Source organism: Uloborus diversus, chromosome 5, assembly GCF_026930045.1.
Source record: "Uloborus diversus isolate 005 chromosome 5, Udiv.v.3.1, whole genome shotgun sequence".
Taxonomy (NCBI): Eukaryota; Metazoa; Arthropoda; class Arachnida; order Araneae; family Uloboridae; genus Uloborus; species Uloborus diversus.
In genome coordinates, this window is record NC_072735.1 from 109,697,121 (window position 1) to 109,715,124 (window position 18,004).

Sequence of the window (18,004 nt, forward strand, 5' to 3'; positions counted from 1 at the left end):
GGGGCGGCAACTTATTGCTTAATGCCCAGGCTTTGCCTTCAATTCACGAGTCGAACCGCATCCATGCTGCGGACACTCTCTAGTGATGTAAATTTCCTTTACCTACCAGGATATTAGCGCTCTCAGCTTCAATGAGATGACTTATGCCTCCAACCCGGCTAGTCACTAATCCAGACTGATGAGTCTAATTAGAACGAAACTGCAGTCTCTTTATGCTATAACCGGGCTGTCTGGTATATTGCGATAAATTATAATTGAAAACTATTAGAAATTTTCGAGAAAACTCAGAATGAGCGTGCGTTAACTCATGATGAAAAAAATATGGCCTTCACAGTCTCAATATTCAAATTATTGATCTTGAGTTATGAACCGTAGACAATGATGTCTGAAGATATTTATAGAAAAATTACCCTTCATAACTTATGGTTTGCGTAGCGCAATTCTTGCTCTGAGAGGTCGTAAACCCGCCTTTTCGGATTTCGCTGGTTCCCATAGACTTAGGTTTGCTCCCATAGACTTAACATAGTACCAACCAAATCTTCCGGATTTCCTCACCAAGTTCGGGTTCTCGTTAAATCAGGTCTCGCTATGAATGAGTTTGACTGCATATGTCCATTTATACGCGTTTTTAGTTTTCATTTTAATTTAGAAAATTGAGCGAAAATTGCTTTTTTTAACTTCATGAGTTAATTAAAACATTAATTTTTACAGCCTGCCCATGATGTGGAACTTGAAAGATATGAAAAATACGGTAAACTTTACGGGTAAGTTCTTCAATTATGCCATAATTAATACAAACTGACTAAATAAAATTGTGTAATTTCTTGCGTTTGAAAGTCATTATTTCAATTTTGTTGTTTAGAAAACATAAAATTTTGTTTAAAAATATCGGTAAATCACCGGCCAGAAAAATTTCAAATTAAAAACATTGCATTTATTATCATTTCTATCTTATTTAAAAGAGAAACATAGATCATACATAGTTTTTTGATCATCATACATAAAATCTTACATTTTCTACAGAAAAGTAAGGATTTTTAAACTAAGCATAATTTACCTACCAATTATCTGTTTCTCAATGAAAAAAAATATTTTCTACTAATTACAATATTAATACTACTAAAATTGAATGCAGCTAAAAAAATATAAATTAATAATTCATAAATGTGATCATAGTGATTAAAATACAAATTATAACGCATTAAATGAACGTACCTAAATAAATTCAGCCAATTTTAACTTTGTGCTGGTGTTATTTTTAGTTGTTCTTTACTATAGCTGGGTTTTAAAAATTTTGAAATTAGCATTCGAAAATTTGACCTAAACTTCATGTTTTTTGACAGCTTATTGAATTTAAAAATAACTTTCTCATCGGCACTATGATAAACTAACGAATGGGAAAAATCGCATCTTTCAAATTCGATGGTTCGCCGTACTCTAAAAGAGCTACCTACTGGTTACAACTTCTTCCAACGATAGTTTTACACTTGAAGTTATCTATGAAGATTAAAACACTGAAAATAACTTATCGTGTCAGATGGAAAAAAAATTACATTTAATGTTTTAACTCTCCTGGTGATTTTCACCAGGAGAGTCAAAACACTAAATATATATATTTTTAGTGATTTTCACATTTGTTAGTTTAACATGGTGCCAACGATATAAACAGTAAAGTTAAAATATATAACAATTTCTCTTGATAAAATCCTTTACTTTTTGAATATCCAATCAGCAGTTACATTTTTCTACAAACAATTTTAGGCATTACGAAGGGAATATTCCAGTTATATCAGTAGGAGATCCAGGATTATTGAAGGACATATTGGTCAAGGATTTCCATGCTTTTACAGGACGAAGGGTGAGTAATTGAACATTATGCACATTTCCATGTATACAGCATCATATTTTCAACATGAATGTTGTTTACCGGGAAGTAAAACTAAGTACAAAGTTGGGGTAAATGAAAACAATTTCAGTGTTTTAAATTTAGATCTATTTCTTTTGGTTGCTTGAAAGGTAAAATTTTCTTCGTTAAATCCAAAACTACACTTTGAAACATACCAGGTTGTATGTTTTGACTTCATGACAATTTCTTAGAGAATGAAATCCTATTTTCATTTCCCCCCAGTGTGTTTCCATTTATCCCAAAAACTAGGGGGTAAATTAACTCAAGGATTTCCTTCCCCATGAGGTTGTTGTTGGCTTTAACTTCATGACTATTTCTTAGAGAATGAAATCCTGTTTCCATTTGCCCCAGTGTATTTCCATTTACCCAAAAAGTTACAGGATAGATAAAAAACAATGATCTCTTTCCCCCAAGAGGTTGTTGTAGGCTTTGACTTTATGACTATTTCTTAGAGAATGAAATCCTATTTCAATTTCCCCAAGTGTGTTTCCATTTACTCCGAAAATTAGGGGGGAAATGAAAGCAGCGATCTCCTTTTTCCAATGAGGTTGTTGTAAGTCGATAACAGTAATCTTGAATATTAGTTTACAGGCTTGAGTAGCTTTAGAGCAACAATACTCAATCAACGGCCCATAGATTGCGTGCGACGCGCTGAATCCTCTAAATGTAATCTGAAATCATTTAAAAACTAAAATCACACAAAAGATACGCGCAAAAGTACAATTTATATTAAAATCTAATCCTCCAAAAATATAGGGGGAATGACGAGTTTATGTAGATCAGGGATATCGGCCTACAAAAACCTTATGGGGGAGGATCCCTGTTTTCATTTACCTCCTAATTGAAGTAGTAAATGGAAACACACTGGGGAAATGGGAACAGGATTTCATTCATTAAAATGTTATCGTAAAGTAAAATTCTGCAACAACCTCATGGGGAAAGAGATCCTTGCTTTCATTTACAACTAACTTTTGGAATAAATGGAAGCACAGTGAGGGAAATGGAAACACATGATCTCATTCGCTGAGAAATAGCTATAAAGTCAAAGCCTACAACAGCCTCAAGAGAAGGAGATCTCTGTTTTCATTTATCCGTAATTTTTGGGGTAAATGGAAACACAGTTTGGGAAATGGAATCAGGATTTCATTCGTTAAGAAATAATCGTAAAGTCAAAGCCGACAACAAAATTTACGAGGAATGAGATCCCTACTTTTATTAACCGAAACTGATGAAACGTCATGACGTACAGAAGTCGGGCTGAATGTCGTCACTAATGTTTCAAAATTTACATTTCAACCAAGGAGACAAGAGATTAAATGCTATGATAGGTTTAGATTGAGATAACACTGAAGTAGCAGTGACGCTATTTGACTAAATTTGTGAATACTATTTATGCATTTATTTAATAAAATTATTTGATGTTGAAGCATTCAGTACGGTAAGAAATATTTTATGACTTGAGATTTTAGCACAATTGCCAAAATTGTGGGCCAAATCGGTTCACTCTTTTAACATAGGCTGGGCCGAAAAATTTAATGCCAAGAATATATTGCAATTACAGTAAAACCTGTAAAGTTGACCACCCTTGTAAGTTAACCACCTGCCTAAGTTGACCGCTTTTTTTAGGTACAGAAATATTCCTATGTCATATAAATCAACCTTTATAAGATGACCACCTGTCTAAGTTGACCACTAAAGTGGCCATCGCAAGTGGTCAACATACACAGGTTTCACTGTATGCGCATACTGTATTTAGCTCGCACCTGCTGGATTATAATGATGTCGTTAGTTATATGGTGATTAAGAGCGACGAACTCGGATTGCTAGACGTGATCGAATGAAACTGCTAGAGCTCCCAGGGGTTGGTAAGTAATAACTAGTCCTAGAATAAAAAAATATTTTGGAAACATAAAGCAATTACATTAGACTCTTTTTTAATTTAATGCAAGAACATCATGAACTGTTTTTTAAGAGAAATATTATTGAATACTATATTTTCTCTCCCCAGAACTTCGAAACTGGAAATCCAATTGTAGATAAAATGGTTTCCCTTTTGAAAGGTGAAGATTGGAAGCGCATTCGGACTATTATCTCCCCCACTTTTTCTACTGGGAAAATTAAAAAGGTAAACCATCATCTTTGTATTTAATTAAAACGGTTTAGTAGAAACGTTTGAAATAAATACAGTCTATAAATTTTAGTAACATTATTTGATAGGGATAACGCGTATAGAATTTTCGTTTTAATAATCACGTCTCTTAAAGTTAAATTACAATAAAAATGAAAAGACAGTCAAGATCACTTTTACATTTGATCAAGTTTAACCAAGTGTTTCACACGAATGAAGAAATAAGTAAAAGAAAAGAAATTTTTAATTAAAAGAAGCATATATGAAGCGATTCACACTACATATATTTAGTGAGTTTGTAGTATAGTTTATGACAGAAAATCTTCCATTAAAAAGCTATAAGTCCTATTAAACTACTAAATAGCAAAAATTGTAAGCGATGACGGCCCTCAAATGATTAGGAAATGCATTGTCAAAGATTACCTAATGCCACAGGTTTTCAAGCATATCAAGAAATGTTACATAGTTTGATTGAACTTCTATTTAAGTGAGAAATTGCACTAAATATACAATTCATTCGTAGTTTTGTATTGCATATATTTTTGATTTAAAAAATCCTGAATAGATTAATCAATTTACTGATACTTCACGACTAGGCATTCTATGCATCTAATAAAATGTGTAGTTGTACAAACATGTTATTAATAAAGCATTGGTTTTGATAATTGAACTACTTTCTAAAAATGCCTTTTTAGAATTGGTGCCCCGATGGGAGGTCACGGGAGGTCACTGTGGCCTTCCAAAAATTTCCATATCCGGCAAATTTGTCTGACGATTCGGCAAAATTACCATCATTTAGCAAAATTTGGAGTTCTATTTGACAAAATCATCTTCATTCGGCAAAATTTAGAGTTCCATTCGGCAAAATTTAGAGTTCCATTCGGCAAATTGATTATTTCCGCTCACCCAAAAATTTAAGTTTGGGACGCCCTTACGAGTAAAGGGTAAATCAAATCAGTTTAGAAAAGCAGCTTTCACACAGGATTGTAAGCGAGTATTACTGATTTTCTTGTGACATGTAACTATTACATATATTTTCAGATGGTAGATATTTTCAAGGATTGCTCGAAGACCTGTGTGAATAATTTTAAAGAGTTAGCAAAAGACGGGACGCCTGTTGACGTTAAGAAGTAAGAACGAAATGAGTTGAATTATGTAATTAATCATTTTGTTTTATGTGATACAGCGTAATGTGCATTGTGTTCTCGTTTAATCTGCAGGGCCTCTATTTTTACATCCGTCAGTTCTAGATGCGCTCTTCCAATTACAAAAATAGTCAACATAAGATGAAGAGTTCAGATACTAAAGGTTTGGGGGGGGGGGAGGGGAATAGAGAAAAAACACGATACCTAACTTTTAATATGGGCCCCAAGTATACTGCACTGCGTTAAGAGAAATAATCTCCAGTGAAAAACAATACTAACACAAAAATATTTAAACCTTTGCAACCAGATTACATGGATATATTCAAGTTCAAAATTAGTGGAGCCGTGCAGAAAAGTTGATTAGAACATATCGCCCTCTCAGAAGAATATGTTGTCCAAGTAAAAGGAAAAAGTATTGATATTTTTCATTGTTATTGAAAATTAAATGAAAATAGGTGGCTGTAATACGTAAAAAACACACTATAATAGCTCGTGCAATTTGAAAAATCACACTCTATGCACATATGTTATTTTAAAACCCTTGTTAGTCGCTATATTTCCACCAAAAAGTTGTAACTGACTGCAAGTGTAAAGTGGTATAAGACACAAGCACGCTGCGTTCCATACCTCGGTAATTATTGGTTATACTAAGGTCAAATTTCTTGTGTTTAGAATTGCTTTTTCATGCTTGTGACTTCTTTATGTGCAATGCAAGGCGCTTAGAAACCATACAAAAAATTGGATTTCGTATTTTTTCATTCACACTGTTTCGCTTCAAAATTTTAATATCTTAACTCAGCGTCTCATTTTGACCATTTTTGCAATAGAAAGTATGCATCTAGTACGAACGATAAAGAAAATAAAGGTCTTGCAGATTAAACGGGGGCACATTGTATCATATTTTGTACAAATGACTTACTGTAGAGTGGTCCGAAAGTTGGCATGCCCCTCATTTCTTTATATTTGATGGTGAAGGAAATTGTATTGAAAATTTCATCGATGACGCTGTGGTCTTACAATAGGATGGAGCACCAGTGCTCCTCGCGATTCATGTGTGCGTCAAAATACCTTCCCTGGCAGGGTAATTGGAAGAGAATCTGTATCTTCTGGAGCGTTTCCGCAAAAAATCATTCGCATAATTTATCTATGTTAAATGGTCGATGTTTATGAAAATGTTTATGGCTCTTAAGACTTAGTACCTGTGTATAACAAATATTCACTCACAACTAATATAGTGTTGAAAATAGGGGGGGGGGGGATATGCTCCCTTCCAGACCATTCTATAAAGCAGATTAATCAAAATATTCTACAAAATTTTAAAAGTCAAATTTGATTGCTTAATTTTGCCATGATCAGCATCAGATACGTAAAAGGATTTTCTTTTTCCGAGCAGTGATGCGATTTCCTGTACTAGTTATTACTATAACCTTTAAAAAAAAATACGATCTATGAGAAACAGATTGACGTTCCAGTTTTTTTTACATTATTTGAGAACATGAAACTGGCAGCACGCTAAAGAAAAAGCCACAAATTGATAAGATTCATAAAATTAAACAAAATAGCAATTTGATATAGCATTTTTTGATGAAGAGCAACTAGTATTCAACATCCATCCACAAAAATTCTAGGCTGCTCCTGGAGTGAATATGAATTAGGTCCCAAGACCTTTAAAGGGTTATATGTACGTAGAATTTACGCGAAACAGTGCCACAGTCAAAAAGTTCTAAAAAATACTGTTAGTCCCCTCCCCCTTCTAAGATTTCAGCTGCTTAAGTATATATTTTCCTTTATAACAGATACGGGAAAAAAAACTTTATTGCAACTCATGTCGATCGAAATAATGGGGAATGACACATGGTTGATATGCTCGTTACGAATATTGAAACAGTTTTTAAGAAGTTTAGTGTTTTCATCATAAAAAAAAAATAATAATTACCCCGTAAAATCGCGTATTTTGTTCTCAATTTGAAATTATGGCGTCAAAAAAATTTAATTGCATGAATATTATTAGAAATGGTAAGCGTGGTGTAGCAACTTTAATACTTCAATTTGGGGGGAAAATTGCATCATCTACAAGAATATGCGTTGTTTTACTTAAGGCGTTTTGGATAAAAATTTGCTCAATCTATTTTTTTTTTTAAATTCCCTTGTTTTTCGTTTGGAATTATCTTTGATATGTGATTTCCGTCTTGTATTTCTTTAATTAGAAATACTGTGTAATTATCGTGCAATGTCAAGTGATTTTTAAAACAAGCTCTTACACTGGTTTAAGGGAATCGATCTAGGCAATGAAAGCAAACCTATCATGAATGATACCTACTATGACTCAAGAAATGGTATTTCAAATTCGAACCTGCTTAAAAGTTAAATTGCAAAACTTATTATTTTCTTCCTTTCCTAGATTTTACAGTGCTTTTGCAATGGACGTTATTGCAAGCTCGGCTTTCTCCATCAAACTTGACTCCCATAACGATCCGGAAAACAAATTTGTGAAAGCAGCACGAGATGTTCTGACTACGAAACTCAGCTGGAGAATCGTTATTTTTCGTAAGGATTTTCTATACATTAGGAATACTGTATTAGGAACTTATGTGAGTCAAAGATATCAAGTTAAAAAATAATAATTTGTAAATTGAAGGGAGAATTTTCTTTTTTTTAGACACAAAAGTTTAAACTTTGTCGGTCTAAGCACCAGGCAAAAGCAGTTGTTTTTGACGCTAGAAATGCATCAACACCAGTATAAATATGAATATTTCAGTACAGTTAATTATATAGTTAAGAAGAGGAGTCTATAACTTTGATCTCGATGAGAATGAATCAGGTACAATTTCCCATTCATATATATCTCATATATCCTCCATATTAGAGAAGGAGTTAAGCCCGAAATCTACGTTTTTATAACTTTGAAGTCAATATTGAAAGTTTTCTCATAAATATTTATTAAGAAAAATCTGTACCTCAGAGTCAGACTAACGCAAGTCAAAAAATGGCATTTTTTCGGTTATTATGCATTTCTATACAGAATCTTATTCTGCATCGAGTCATCACAGCGTAATTCTATGAAAAAAAAAATCATTTATTTATTTTTTTTAATGTTGTAAGATTTCGAGCTGTTGTGCAGTGGTCAGAGTATTGTCCACTGCACAACAGCCCAAAATTTTACAACATTACTGAGATCGGTTGTGAAAGCCTTCATTCTTACAGATACTTTATAGTTATTTACCAGGATTAAAAAAAAAAAAAACCGCACGCCCTCATCCTTTGCATGCACCAGACGATAGTTTTTTCGCTCTCCTGAAAAGTAGCAACAATGCGACTTACGTTAGTCAGGCTCTGAGATACAGAAATCAGCATTTCATTTAAAAATTAATGTAGTGTGAAAATCATAGTTGCGTGTTTCTTCCTTCGGGAATTTCTGTCAGTAAAATTCAACATTTAATTCAAGGAGCTAAAAACTTTTAGTTTCGGACAACCTTTGTTCTCTGTCATGGAAGAACTATATTAATATAGTGAAGTCAAAAAGTAAGGAATTTGTTTAAAATAATTATGGTTTTTGCAGAGAAGCAGAAAGGATTTCCATTTGCTTGCATTTTTGCCAAGGTTTTAATTTCAGGCGACGCGATGATAACAGCTCTAAATATACTCTTAATCTGCAATCTTAAGTGTCATTTAATGCAATTACGGATGTATATTTTCGAACTGAAATGGCTTTCTGAAGTACACGATGATAAAAAATGTGTTTCATATATGGAAAAAATAATTGCTTTAATAACTTGAAACTAAGATAAAATGACTTTTAAAAACAATAAAAATAAAATAAATAAAAATAAAACGTAAATGCATTTGATATTTTGCAGTTATGTTGCCGCAGTTGATGAGATTTTTTCAAGATATGTCTTTTTCCACCCAGTGGAATTAATTTTTTTAGAGATGCTTCTCTGGAAATGATCAAGGAAAGAAAGCAAACAGGAAAGGTAAGTAAAATGTTCACAGCAGTCTATTTCTCGATAGCAAGCTTCCTTTCTGGGCGTTTTTTTTAAAGATATATTTTCCAGATCGCTTATCTCATCCTTCCAACTCTCTTGGAATTGATTTACCCTTTTAGTCCTGAAGCTGTATGTGTACTTTGTTACTAATAGTTTGATGCTGTAAATCAGTGTTTTGTTAATCATGACTTGAAAAAAATGTGTATAGTTTTATAAAACTTTTTCATTTTTTTTTCAGTAATTAAAACTTTATTACAATGTACACCCATTGTTTCTTTTTATATTTGTTTATCACTCATGCACTACACTTCTTTAAACAAAGAGTTGAATATGAGGATTGAACTATTAGTATTTAAAAAAAATGTCGTTCTCTTTTCTTCACGTAGTCTGAATGTTAAGGATTTTCAAAGTTTCTCTGTGAAGTAAGTACAGTATCGATGAGTTGTACACAGTACTTAAGTTTTCTTCAAAATACAGCTGGTGTTTGGTACTAACGTAATGTTCTGTAATACCTGAGTTCCAAAGGCGGGACCCTTGTCAGTTATGTCACCCGGTCCCTCCCGGCCCCCCCCCCCAAAAAAAAATGAAGAAAAGAAGAAGAAAATAAAAGGGGGACAAGAAGAAAAAAAAGGGGAAAAAGATAAGGGGAAAGACAAGAAAAAAAGGAGGAAAAAAAAAAAAGGAAAAAAAATCAAAATTGCTTACTAGAGAACAACTACCTTTATTTTAAGTGCAACAACAGTAAGTACTAAAAGTACATTTTACTCTCTTATTCGGAGCCACACCCCCTTTTTTTTTCTTCCTTTCCTTTTTTTCTTTCCTTTTTTTTTTTTTTTTTTGCGTCAGTGCCGCTGGGGCCCCCCTCAAAATCCGGGACCCAAGCTTCCGATTAGGCTGATACGGCCTCTTGTCGGGACTGCTGATCTCAGGTAATGTATCAGACGATAATGCTATTTAATGTTCTTTCATTCCGGAAATGTCGCTTTCATTGTGATAATCATAACAAGAAGTTCTGTCTAGAACTAGACGAGCCTACTTTCCCGTATACCCATACTACTTTCTAGTACCTGATCAATATTCTCAAAAATAACTAAAATCGCAAATTTTTTCAAACATATTTTTAAAATACTTTAAGCTGATTTCTAGGAATAAAATATTCCTCACTCATCTAAAGAAAATTAGATGCGTAAAAAAAAAAAAAAAAAAAGAACAAATAAAATAGCAAGCAACTTTTGAACAAAGCAGCTAATACACTTTTTTCCATTAAAAAAAAATCTTTAACAAAAAAAATCTTTCAAAACGAAAAAAATAATAATTAAAATTAATAAGCTCATTAAAATACATACATCATATCAAAAAAAAAATCGTTTCTTTTTCCCCTGTTGCCAAAAACATTTTTCAAAATGAATTAATGCACTTACTTAAAAAAAAAAAAAATTAAAAAAAATAAAATGTCAACTTAAAGAAATAATTTTCGTTGTCAAAAAAAAAAAAAAAAAAAAAAAAAAAATCGTCTGCGCATATCTTTATGTAGAAATCATAAATGACTTCGAGTTTATTCGGCAAAAACTGAATACCTAAATTTAAACTTTAGCGAGAAAAATAAAAGCAAGTCATATCAACAATAAGTATTTCGGTTAAAATCATAGCGTCGGAGTTGGAGTCAATCTCATTTTGTGATAAAGGAGTCGGAGTCGAATATCCAAGAATCGGAGTTAGTCATTTGTCCTCCGTGTATAAATTTTTGCCAAAGCTACGAAGTCAGAGTTGAAGTCGGAGAGTCGGAGTCCGATTAATTGTTGGGCACATTAGTCGGAGTCAGAGTCAGGTGCCTCTAAATTTTCGGAGTCGGAGTCTGGAATTTGGCGTCAAAAGCTATTTCAAACAAAATTTATTTGAAGTAAATCCGCCTTCAAGTACGGAATCTACATTGACTTTCAGTTTCCCCGTAGGCGCTAATGTTAAGAGATTTGAACTGTTCAAAATTGAACGGAAAATTGTTCAAATCAAAAAGATATTTTATGTACAAGTCTTTCATCAAAAGCTTTTTCCCTACAAAGTTTGTTTGACGCAAATTCGCCTCACAGTTAGGAATTTTCTTGAATTTCCCCGTAGGCGCTAATGTTAAGTTTTTTTAAACTGTTCAAAATTGATCAAAAAATAGTTCAAATCAAAAAGTGAAATATGGAAATGAGGTGTCCTCACCGAGATCTTTCGAACAAAAAAAGTTTGTCCGAATCGGACTATTCATTCAAAAGTTATTAGGGGGGGGGGGGGCAGACAGACAGACCGACAGACCAAGGGCGCCCATATAGGGGGCAAGGGGGGCTCGAGCCCCCCTTTTTCAAATTAGAACTTCCTTGCTTTTAGTACTTTTTTCTTTGCACAAATGTAAAAATGTTTCTTCTCCACCCCTTTTAATGAATAAGTTATTAAAAATGTCTAATTTTAATGACTCTAATCTGTCCTGAAATTGTTTTTCTACGGGGGAAAATATCCAGCTAAACCGCGGGGAAAAGATTTGAGCCCCTTTCGAACAAAAAAAAGTTTGTTCGAATCGGACTATTCATTCAAAAGTTATTTTTGGGGGGGGGGGCAGACAGACAGACCGACAGACACATTTCCCCCATCTCAATACCCTACTTTCCAATTTTTAATTTTTCCATATTTATTTAACTATTTTATTTATTTTTGACTTATTTTTGTTTTTCGCGATATTTTTAAGATGCATTAAATCTTCTTTCATGCTTTTTTCTTCCTTTTCTGACTTTTACTGGGAAAGTAGGCTAAAAAGGGAAGAGGGCAGCATTCCTTATTTGAACATCAGCTACACCAGATGCAAAGGACATACGAGGCAGTGAGAAGTAAAGTCTCACTGACAAAGCACTGCAAAGGTCACTGCCTCATATGTTGATTTTTCAAGAATAATAGTGCAGAATGAAATGTCGATTATAAAATTTTTCAAAAAGGATCGCTTTCCTATTTTTAGTAAATTATTTCTCACACTTAGACTAAGGGTTATGCTTTTAGAGTGAAAAAAAACCTTAGCATTCGAAAACAGTTTTTAAAGAGAATACGTAAATAATAAGCGGCATTTGTTAAAATCTAAAAATTTTGTGCAATTAACTCTTTTTTTATCTTTTCAGAATTGAATACAAAAATTGCAATTTTTCCTTGCCTAAATGTAAACGGTACATTTTTTTCCTTCGATGTAAAATATAAATTGTTTGAAGGAAAACGTTTCCAATATTAGTTTAGATGTGCATAAAAAGCTTTCGTTCCTACAGTGGCGTACCTAACATGGTTGACACCTGGGACAGTAATTTGTGGTGTCCTCCTCTCTACAGACGTAAAAAAAAAAAAAAAAAAAAAAAAAAAATGTAAACATGAAAACATGAAATTAATGCAGTTGAGAAACAACTACATTTGTGTTATAACGAAATTTTTAATCGGCTAATGTACAAAAAACAGATAAAAATGGGAAGGGGCGGGAATATTTAAATTTGTAGTCTTAAAAATGAATTTTAGCTTCATATTTTTCAAGAACTTGCAATTCAACTTAGGGTGTCCCCCTCCCCCCCCCCCCCAGACGGGTGACACCGAAGTCGGACCGTCCCCCGTACTGACGCGACTGGTTCCCACAAAGAATTTCTTGATTCTGAATCTTAATTTGGCTAGTAACAAGCACGATCAGTGTTACTAATAATAAACCATTCAAATCTTTTAGACTAAAAATGATCTTCTGCAACTCTTGATGGATACTTCAAAAGAAGTTCAAGAGCAAGAAGAAAATCCAGTCAACGAGAGCTTGACTGCTAATTATGCAAAAGAAGAGGGAAATGTTACAGCGTTTAGGAATGTTAGTAAAAAAGGTATGCTGTTTTTATGACACAAAAATATTGCAGAAAATGTGATAAAATCTTTGAACGAACCACAATGAAATACAGGGTAATAGGAAAAGACGGACAAGAATTCAAATCGCTATACAGGGGGTATCAGTACAGCGTTTACAGATTTTCAGAACAGATAGAGTTTACCTAGACGATGGGAAATCATAGAGCAATGCATGGTAGGAAACGCTGTCCTGACACGATAATGTCCACAAGAAAGACAAGACACGAATAAGAGGAGAAAACATGTTTATTATTTTTAATACAGCAAAAATGCTGGTAAGTTTTTATCTGGTGTACACGATAGATGTCTTTACATAAACCGAAGCATCAGATGACAGTGCATGCGCATACGCGGTGTTCTTTGTCGCGCTCGCTTTGACGTTTGATCTTCAATACACCGGAGATGTGAGGTATGCATCACGGCCCAGGGTCGTAATTTCGAACACCTACTTTGATGACGGTCGTTGGGTCCTTCATGTTCTTTTTTCTTAGTTTTTTGCTGTACTAAGTATAATAAGCATGTTTTCTTCTCTTATTCGTGTCTTGTCGTTCTGGTGATTTGTGTCGCCCCAGGAAAGCGACAACGCATTGCAGTGTGGTTTCCCATCGTCTTGGTGTACTCTATCTGCCCTGAAAGTCTGTAAACGCTGTACTGATTCACCCTGTATATCCTGCATGGATCCTTTGTTAGACAGTGATTTATTCTTCTTTGCACTGATGAAGAGGTTTGCTTTTATAACCTCGAAACAGCTGTTATCAGAGTTTTTTTAAACTCTTTTTAATTGTTTTTATTAGTAAAAGTATACACGCTGTCGCAATTCTACTCAACCCAATTCGTGCTTAATCAACTTTGTATTTTCTACTGTCACTCTTTCAGCTCTTTCCCACGACGAACTCGTTGCGCAATGCATTATTTTCTTTCTTGCTGGATACGACACCACAGCGTCAACTATTTCTTTTGTTACCTATTTGTTGGCTCTCAATTCGGATGTACAGGAGAAATTGATTGCTGAGATAGATAAAGTACTCAAAAATACTCACGTAAGTATTCAGCATATTTATTAGAACGTGTGAGGTTTAATATAAACCAACTTGATCAAATCCTGATAATGTGACTTCAAATAGCAATATGATATGCAATTCTCATTTGTGGAACCATGTTCAAGAGATGTTAAATAATCAGCTATTATTCATAACTATGATTTTAAATTAAAGGGTTGGGAGAAGAATGACAAATCTCGCTCCAGGGTCCCCCGCTAATACGCTGTTACAAATTCAGAAAGAATTTCAAGTAGCGATTACGGTAAAACGGTGTGTTTGAAGGACAGAAAAGTTTTATCGTTGAATTTACGGAAAAAAGCAAGAACTAGCAGCGCCAATTTATACACCACGTGACTTATAGTGCTAGGCATATATTTCTCCATCTCCATTCACCTTCCGCGTCTAACTTGTATGGTGGATAGCGAAGAGCTCTCGGATCACGATGCGTCGGCGGGCGTAGATTCGGTCTCAACTACGCGCGTCTCGTTCTTCTTACTCAGTACAGCTAGCCACAGCGTTCTGGTTTTTTCTACCGTAAAATTTTACAGTATAGTAGGATTTTGCGACAAAATGTACTGGCAACGTAGTTGCCAGTAACTTTTACCGTTAAATTTGGGGACGGGGAAAAAAACGATTCAGAAAAATAATTTTTCTACGATTGATCGTAAAATTTCGTTCTTTGGTCAATTATTGGTTTGACTGCAGTTAAAGATATGCAATTCAATAATAATTTAGTTTGTGAGAAGCAAAGGGGTGTAAGTACCAAAACTAAAAATTTCGAAATCCTTTAAATACGTTTTACTCAAACCTTTTTAAAAAGTTCACTTACATCTTTTTGTTTCTCGCTGCCTCAATTCATATTATGTTACTTAATTTCTGCAAAAAATATGCATATTTATCAGAATATTGACTTTTTCCTTTTAGGGAGAAATTACATATGAAGCCATCCAGGATATGAGATATTTGGACAACGTCATTTCCGAGACCTTGCGTCTCTACTCACCAGTAATAAGGTGCAGTAAAATTTTTAACTATTTTCTGAAATGACTACACATGAATATTTTGCAAATTTTTGTAAATAACGGCAAATTAACAAGGATTCGAAACGAAACTGCCATTGAGGTCTAGATCTCAAAAATTTCTTCTTATTAGTTTAATAAAAACATTTTAAACTGGGTTGCTGATTCATAAAAAATTTCACACATTCTCAAATAATTCCTTAGACTTTAATTAGATTTATGTAGAACGACTAAAAATGTGCAGAAGTTCCACGTTGGACTGACAAATTCGTTCAAAATGTTATGCGTAGTTGATCTCTGGCTTATTTTATAACAGCATCGTTTGTAGTTCATTGATTTTAAAGCGAATAAGGCACAAATTCACACAGAAAGTTACTAAAGTGTAAATGTCCTAAAAACTAACGAATAGTTTTTTGAAACCCGCTAGAATCTGTCATAACTAGTTTTTTCAATCAGTCAATCTATTTGCTCGGTTGAGGCATTTTTACGTATGTATTTGAACTTTATTCCAGGAATTTTAAACTTTGGTTTTCAATTCGATATCTGAGTACAAAGAAACAGCGCGTATCACAGCACGAATTAACAACTTCAAAATAAAAGTTTGCGTTTACAAAATTATGATTAGTACGTATAGTGGGTGAGACCAGTCAAATTCACAATATTTTTAAGTACAAAATGGTTCTTTTTTTTTCTTCGGAAAATTGGTACTTTGGGGCAGGATACATAAAGGTTTCTTACATTCAAATATGGGAAAAGTGAAAGTCAAAGTTTAAAATTCCGGTGCAAAACACATAAGTAAAAATGTCCCATTCGTACCAACAGATTGAGCACTACTTCTTGACAGATAGTTTGAAGGTTGGGATAGACTTCTTAAATCAGAGTAATGGATATCATCTTTGACCATTGGCTCCATTTCGCCGTCCATGCATTTCAGAAAGTAGCTGCCAATGCTCCCTTTTATGTACAAAAATATTATGAATGCTTCTAGTTCTTGCAATGATATTTTCCAAGAAGCATTTTTGAGTTTTTGCCTTGTTTCAGCATCAGTAGATGTATTTGGATTTCTTTTTTTCTCCAAAGGGTCAAAATGACACCTTCCACGCTTATAGGTATAACCCTATAGTTCGGGTTTCAAAGAAAAAAAAAATCTGAAACCTTTATTTTGTTGCTTGGCACGGTGATTTATGAAAAGTCAAGGAAGGATTAAGCTTTTTATGAATATACCGAGGAGCAGATAGCAAAAAAAAGTGTTCTTGGAGTAAAAATGACTCTTTCCGTAATCCTAGTGTTAAGTAAAAAGCAACTAATTAATTTCTGAAGCAAATCAGTCTTTGAATATTCAATGCAAATATCAGTACCTCAGAACCAGACTATTGTATGTCACGTAATCGCTACTTTACAGGAGAGCGGAAAAATAATCGCTGGGGGCATACAAAGGATTGCACTCGTGCTCTTTTAACACTGGTAAATTTTTTTTTTTTTTCGGATTATGTTCATATGACTCGATGCGGAATAGGATTCTGCATACAATGCACTAATAAACGGAAAATTGCAATTTTTGGACTTACGTTAGTGTGGTTCCGATGTACAGATGTTAACATACATTTACATTTCAATTTAGGTTTGAAAGATTGGCAACTGAAGATTACCTTTTAGGAGACACGGGAATAACCATTCCAAAGGACATGACTGTAATAATTCCTACTTATGCTATGCACAGAGATCCCGCAGTTTTTCCTAATCCAGAAAAATTTGATCCCGAAAGGTAAGACAAAACAAAAAAAGAAGACGTTTAACTATTTGGGAACTATACTAAGCCTCAAGTTTTCGTTTTTCTGAAAATGCCAATATCTCCTGTTTGGTTTTACTTGACATATGATTTCTGCAGGGTTGCCAACCTTGGAGGAACAATTTGAGGAGCATGTTTGGTGAATTTGAGGAGCAATTTGAAAATTTGCGGAGCAGTTCGGTATTTTGTATAAAAATCAATAAAAATAACTAAAATTGCTTATTTTTAAATGTTTTAGAGCTTTATTAATCATTTTAAGCACTATTATAAAAATAATTATTTATAAAACAGCTTCAATACTTCAAACACTTTTCAATCTTTGAGTATAAGTATCTTTAAGTTCCCATATTTTCATTTTTGACACGATAATAGCTAAATATAAGCTTGAAAACGTTCGACCGGGAAATGCAGAGCAAAATAACTTTTTTGCGGAGTCGCGGAGTTTCGCCATTTTTACGGAGCAACCCCGCAAAATATGGAGCAGTTGGCAACCCTGTTTCTGCAGGGAAATTACGATATAAGTTTAGTATTTTGCTCATACTACAACAATAAAACTCAGTAACCCTTTCTCATCATTATTGTCGAAAAATTATTTTCAATGTATAAAAAAGCCTCAAATATGTTAATGTACTCATGTTACTATAGTAAATTGAAAAAGGAGTGTAGTGAAGACTGATTGATTGTGCTTGGAAAAGCAATCAGCCCCAACATTCACAAAATATATCAGTATCTTTCATGCATCATATTAAACCAATAGTAACAGCACAGCAGGGGAAAATGTTAAAAACAAGGTATAACATCTTAAAACCGGGAACGAGATTACGAAGTCATAGAATGTAAATGCAAAAAATTCCCCCCTTTACGGTGGAAATATATCGATTGAATTGCTAACTTGAAAGTATAATAATCTCAATCAGTTTAAGTACTAACCGATAAATATTGCGAATAATAATAATGATAATAATAATGATAGTAATAATAAAAATGCGGTAAAAATGATACTTTTCCATTTTTGTTGATCTTTGTGAATGGATAATCGGTAGCGAAATTTTTCCGTTAAAACTTACAACTTATAATCTTATTTATCATTTTTGTCA

At 33.6% G+C, this 18,004-nt stretch overlaps 1 protein-coding gene across 1 annotated transcript in view; it reads left to right on the plus strand.

The window, feature by feature from the left end:
* Positions 1-18,004, plus strand: part of LOC129223074 (uncharacterized) — a 122,315-nt gene that overhangs the window by 29,136 nt on the left and 75,175 nt on the right. The window contains 11 exon segments of the mRNA XM_054857640.1: positions 712-764; positions 1,762-1,858; positions 3,915-4,031; positions 5,076-5,164; positions 7,581-7,726; positions 9,037-9,059; positions 9,061-9,153; positions 12,893-13,037; positions 13,936-14,099; positions 15,024-15,112; positions 16,740-16,883. Coding sequence (XP_054713615.1) covers positions 712-764; positions 1,762-1,858; positions 3,915-4,031; positions 5,076-5,164; positions 7,581-7,726; positions 9,037-9,059; positions 9,061-9,153; positions 12,893-13,037; positions 13,936-14,099; positions 15,024-15,112; positions 16,740-16,883 — 1,160 coding nt within the window.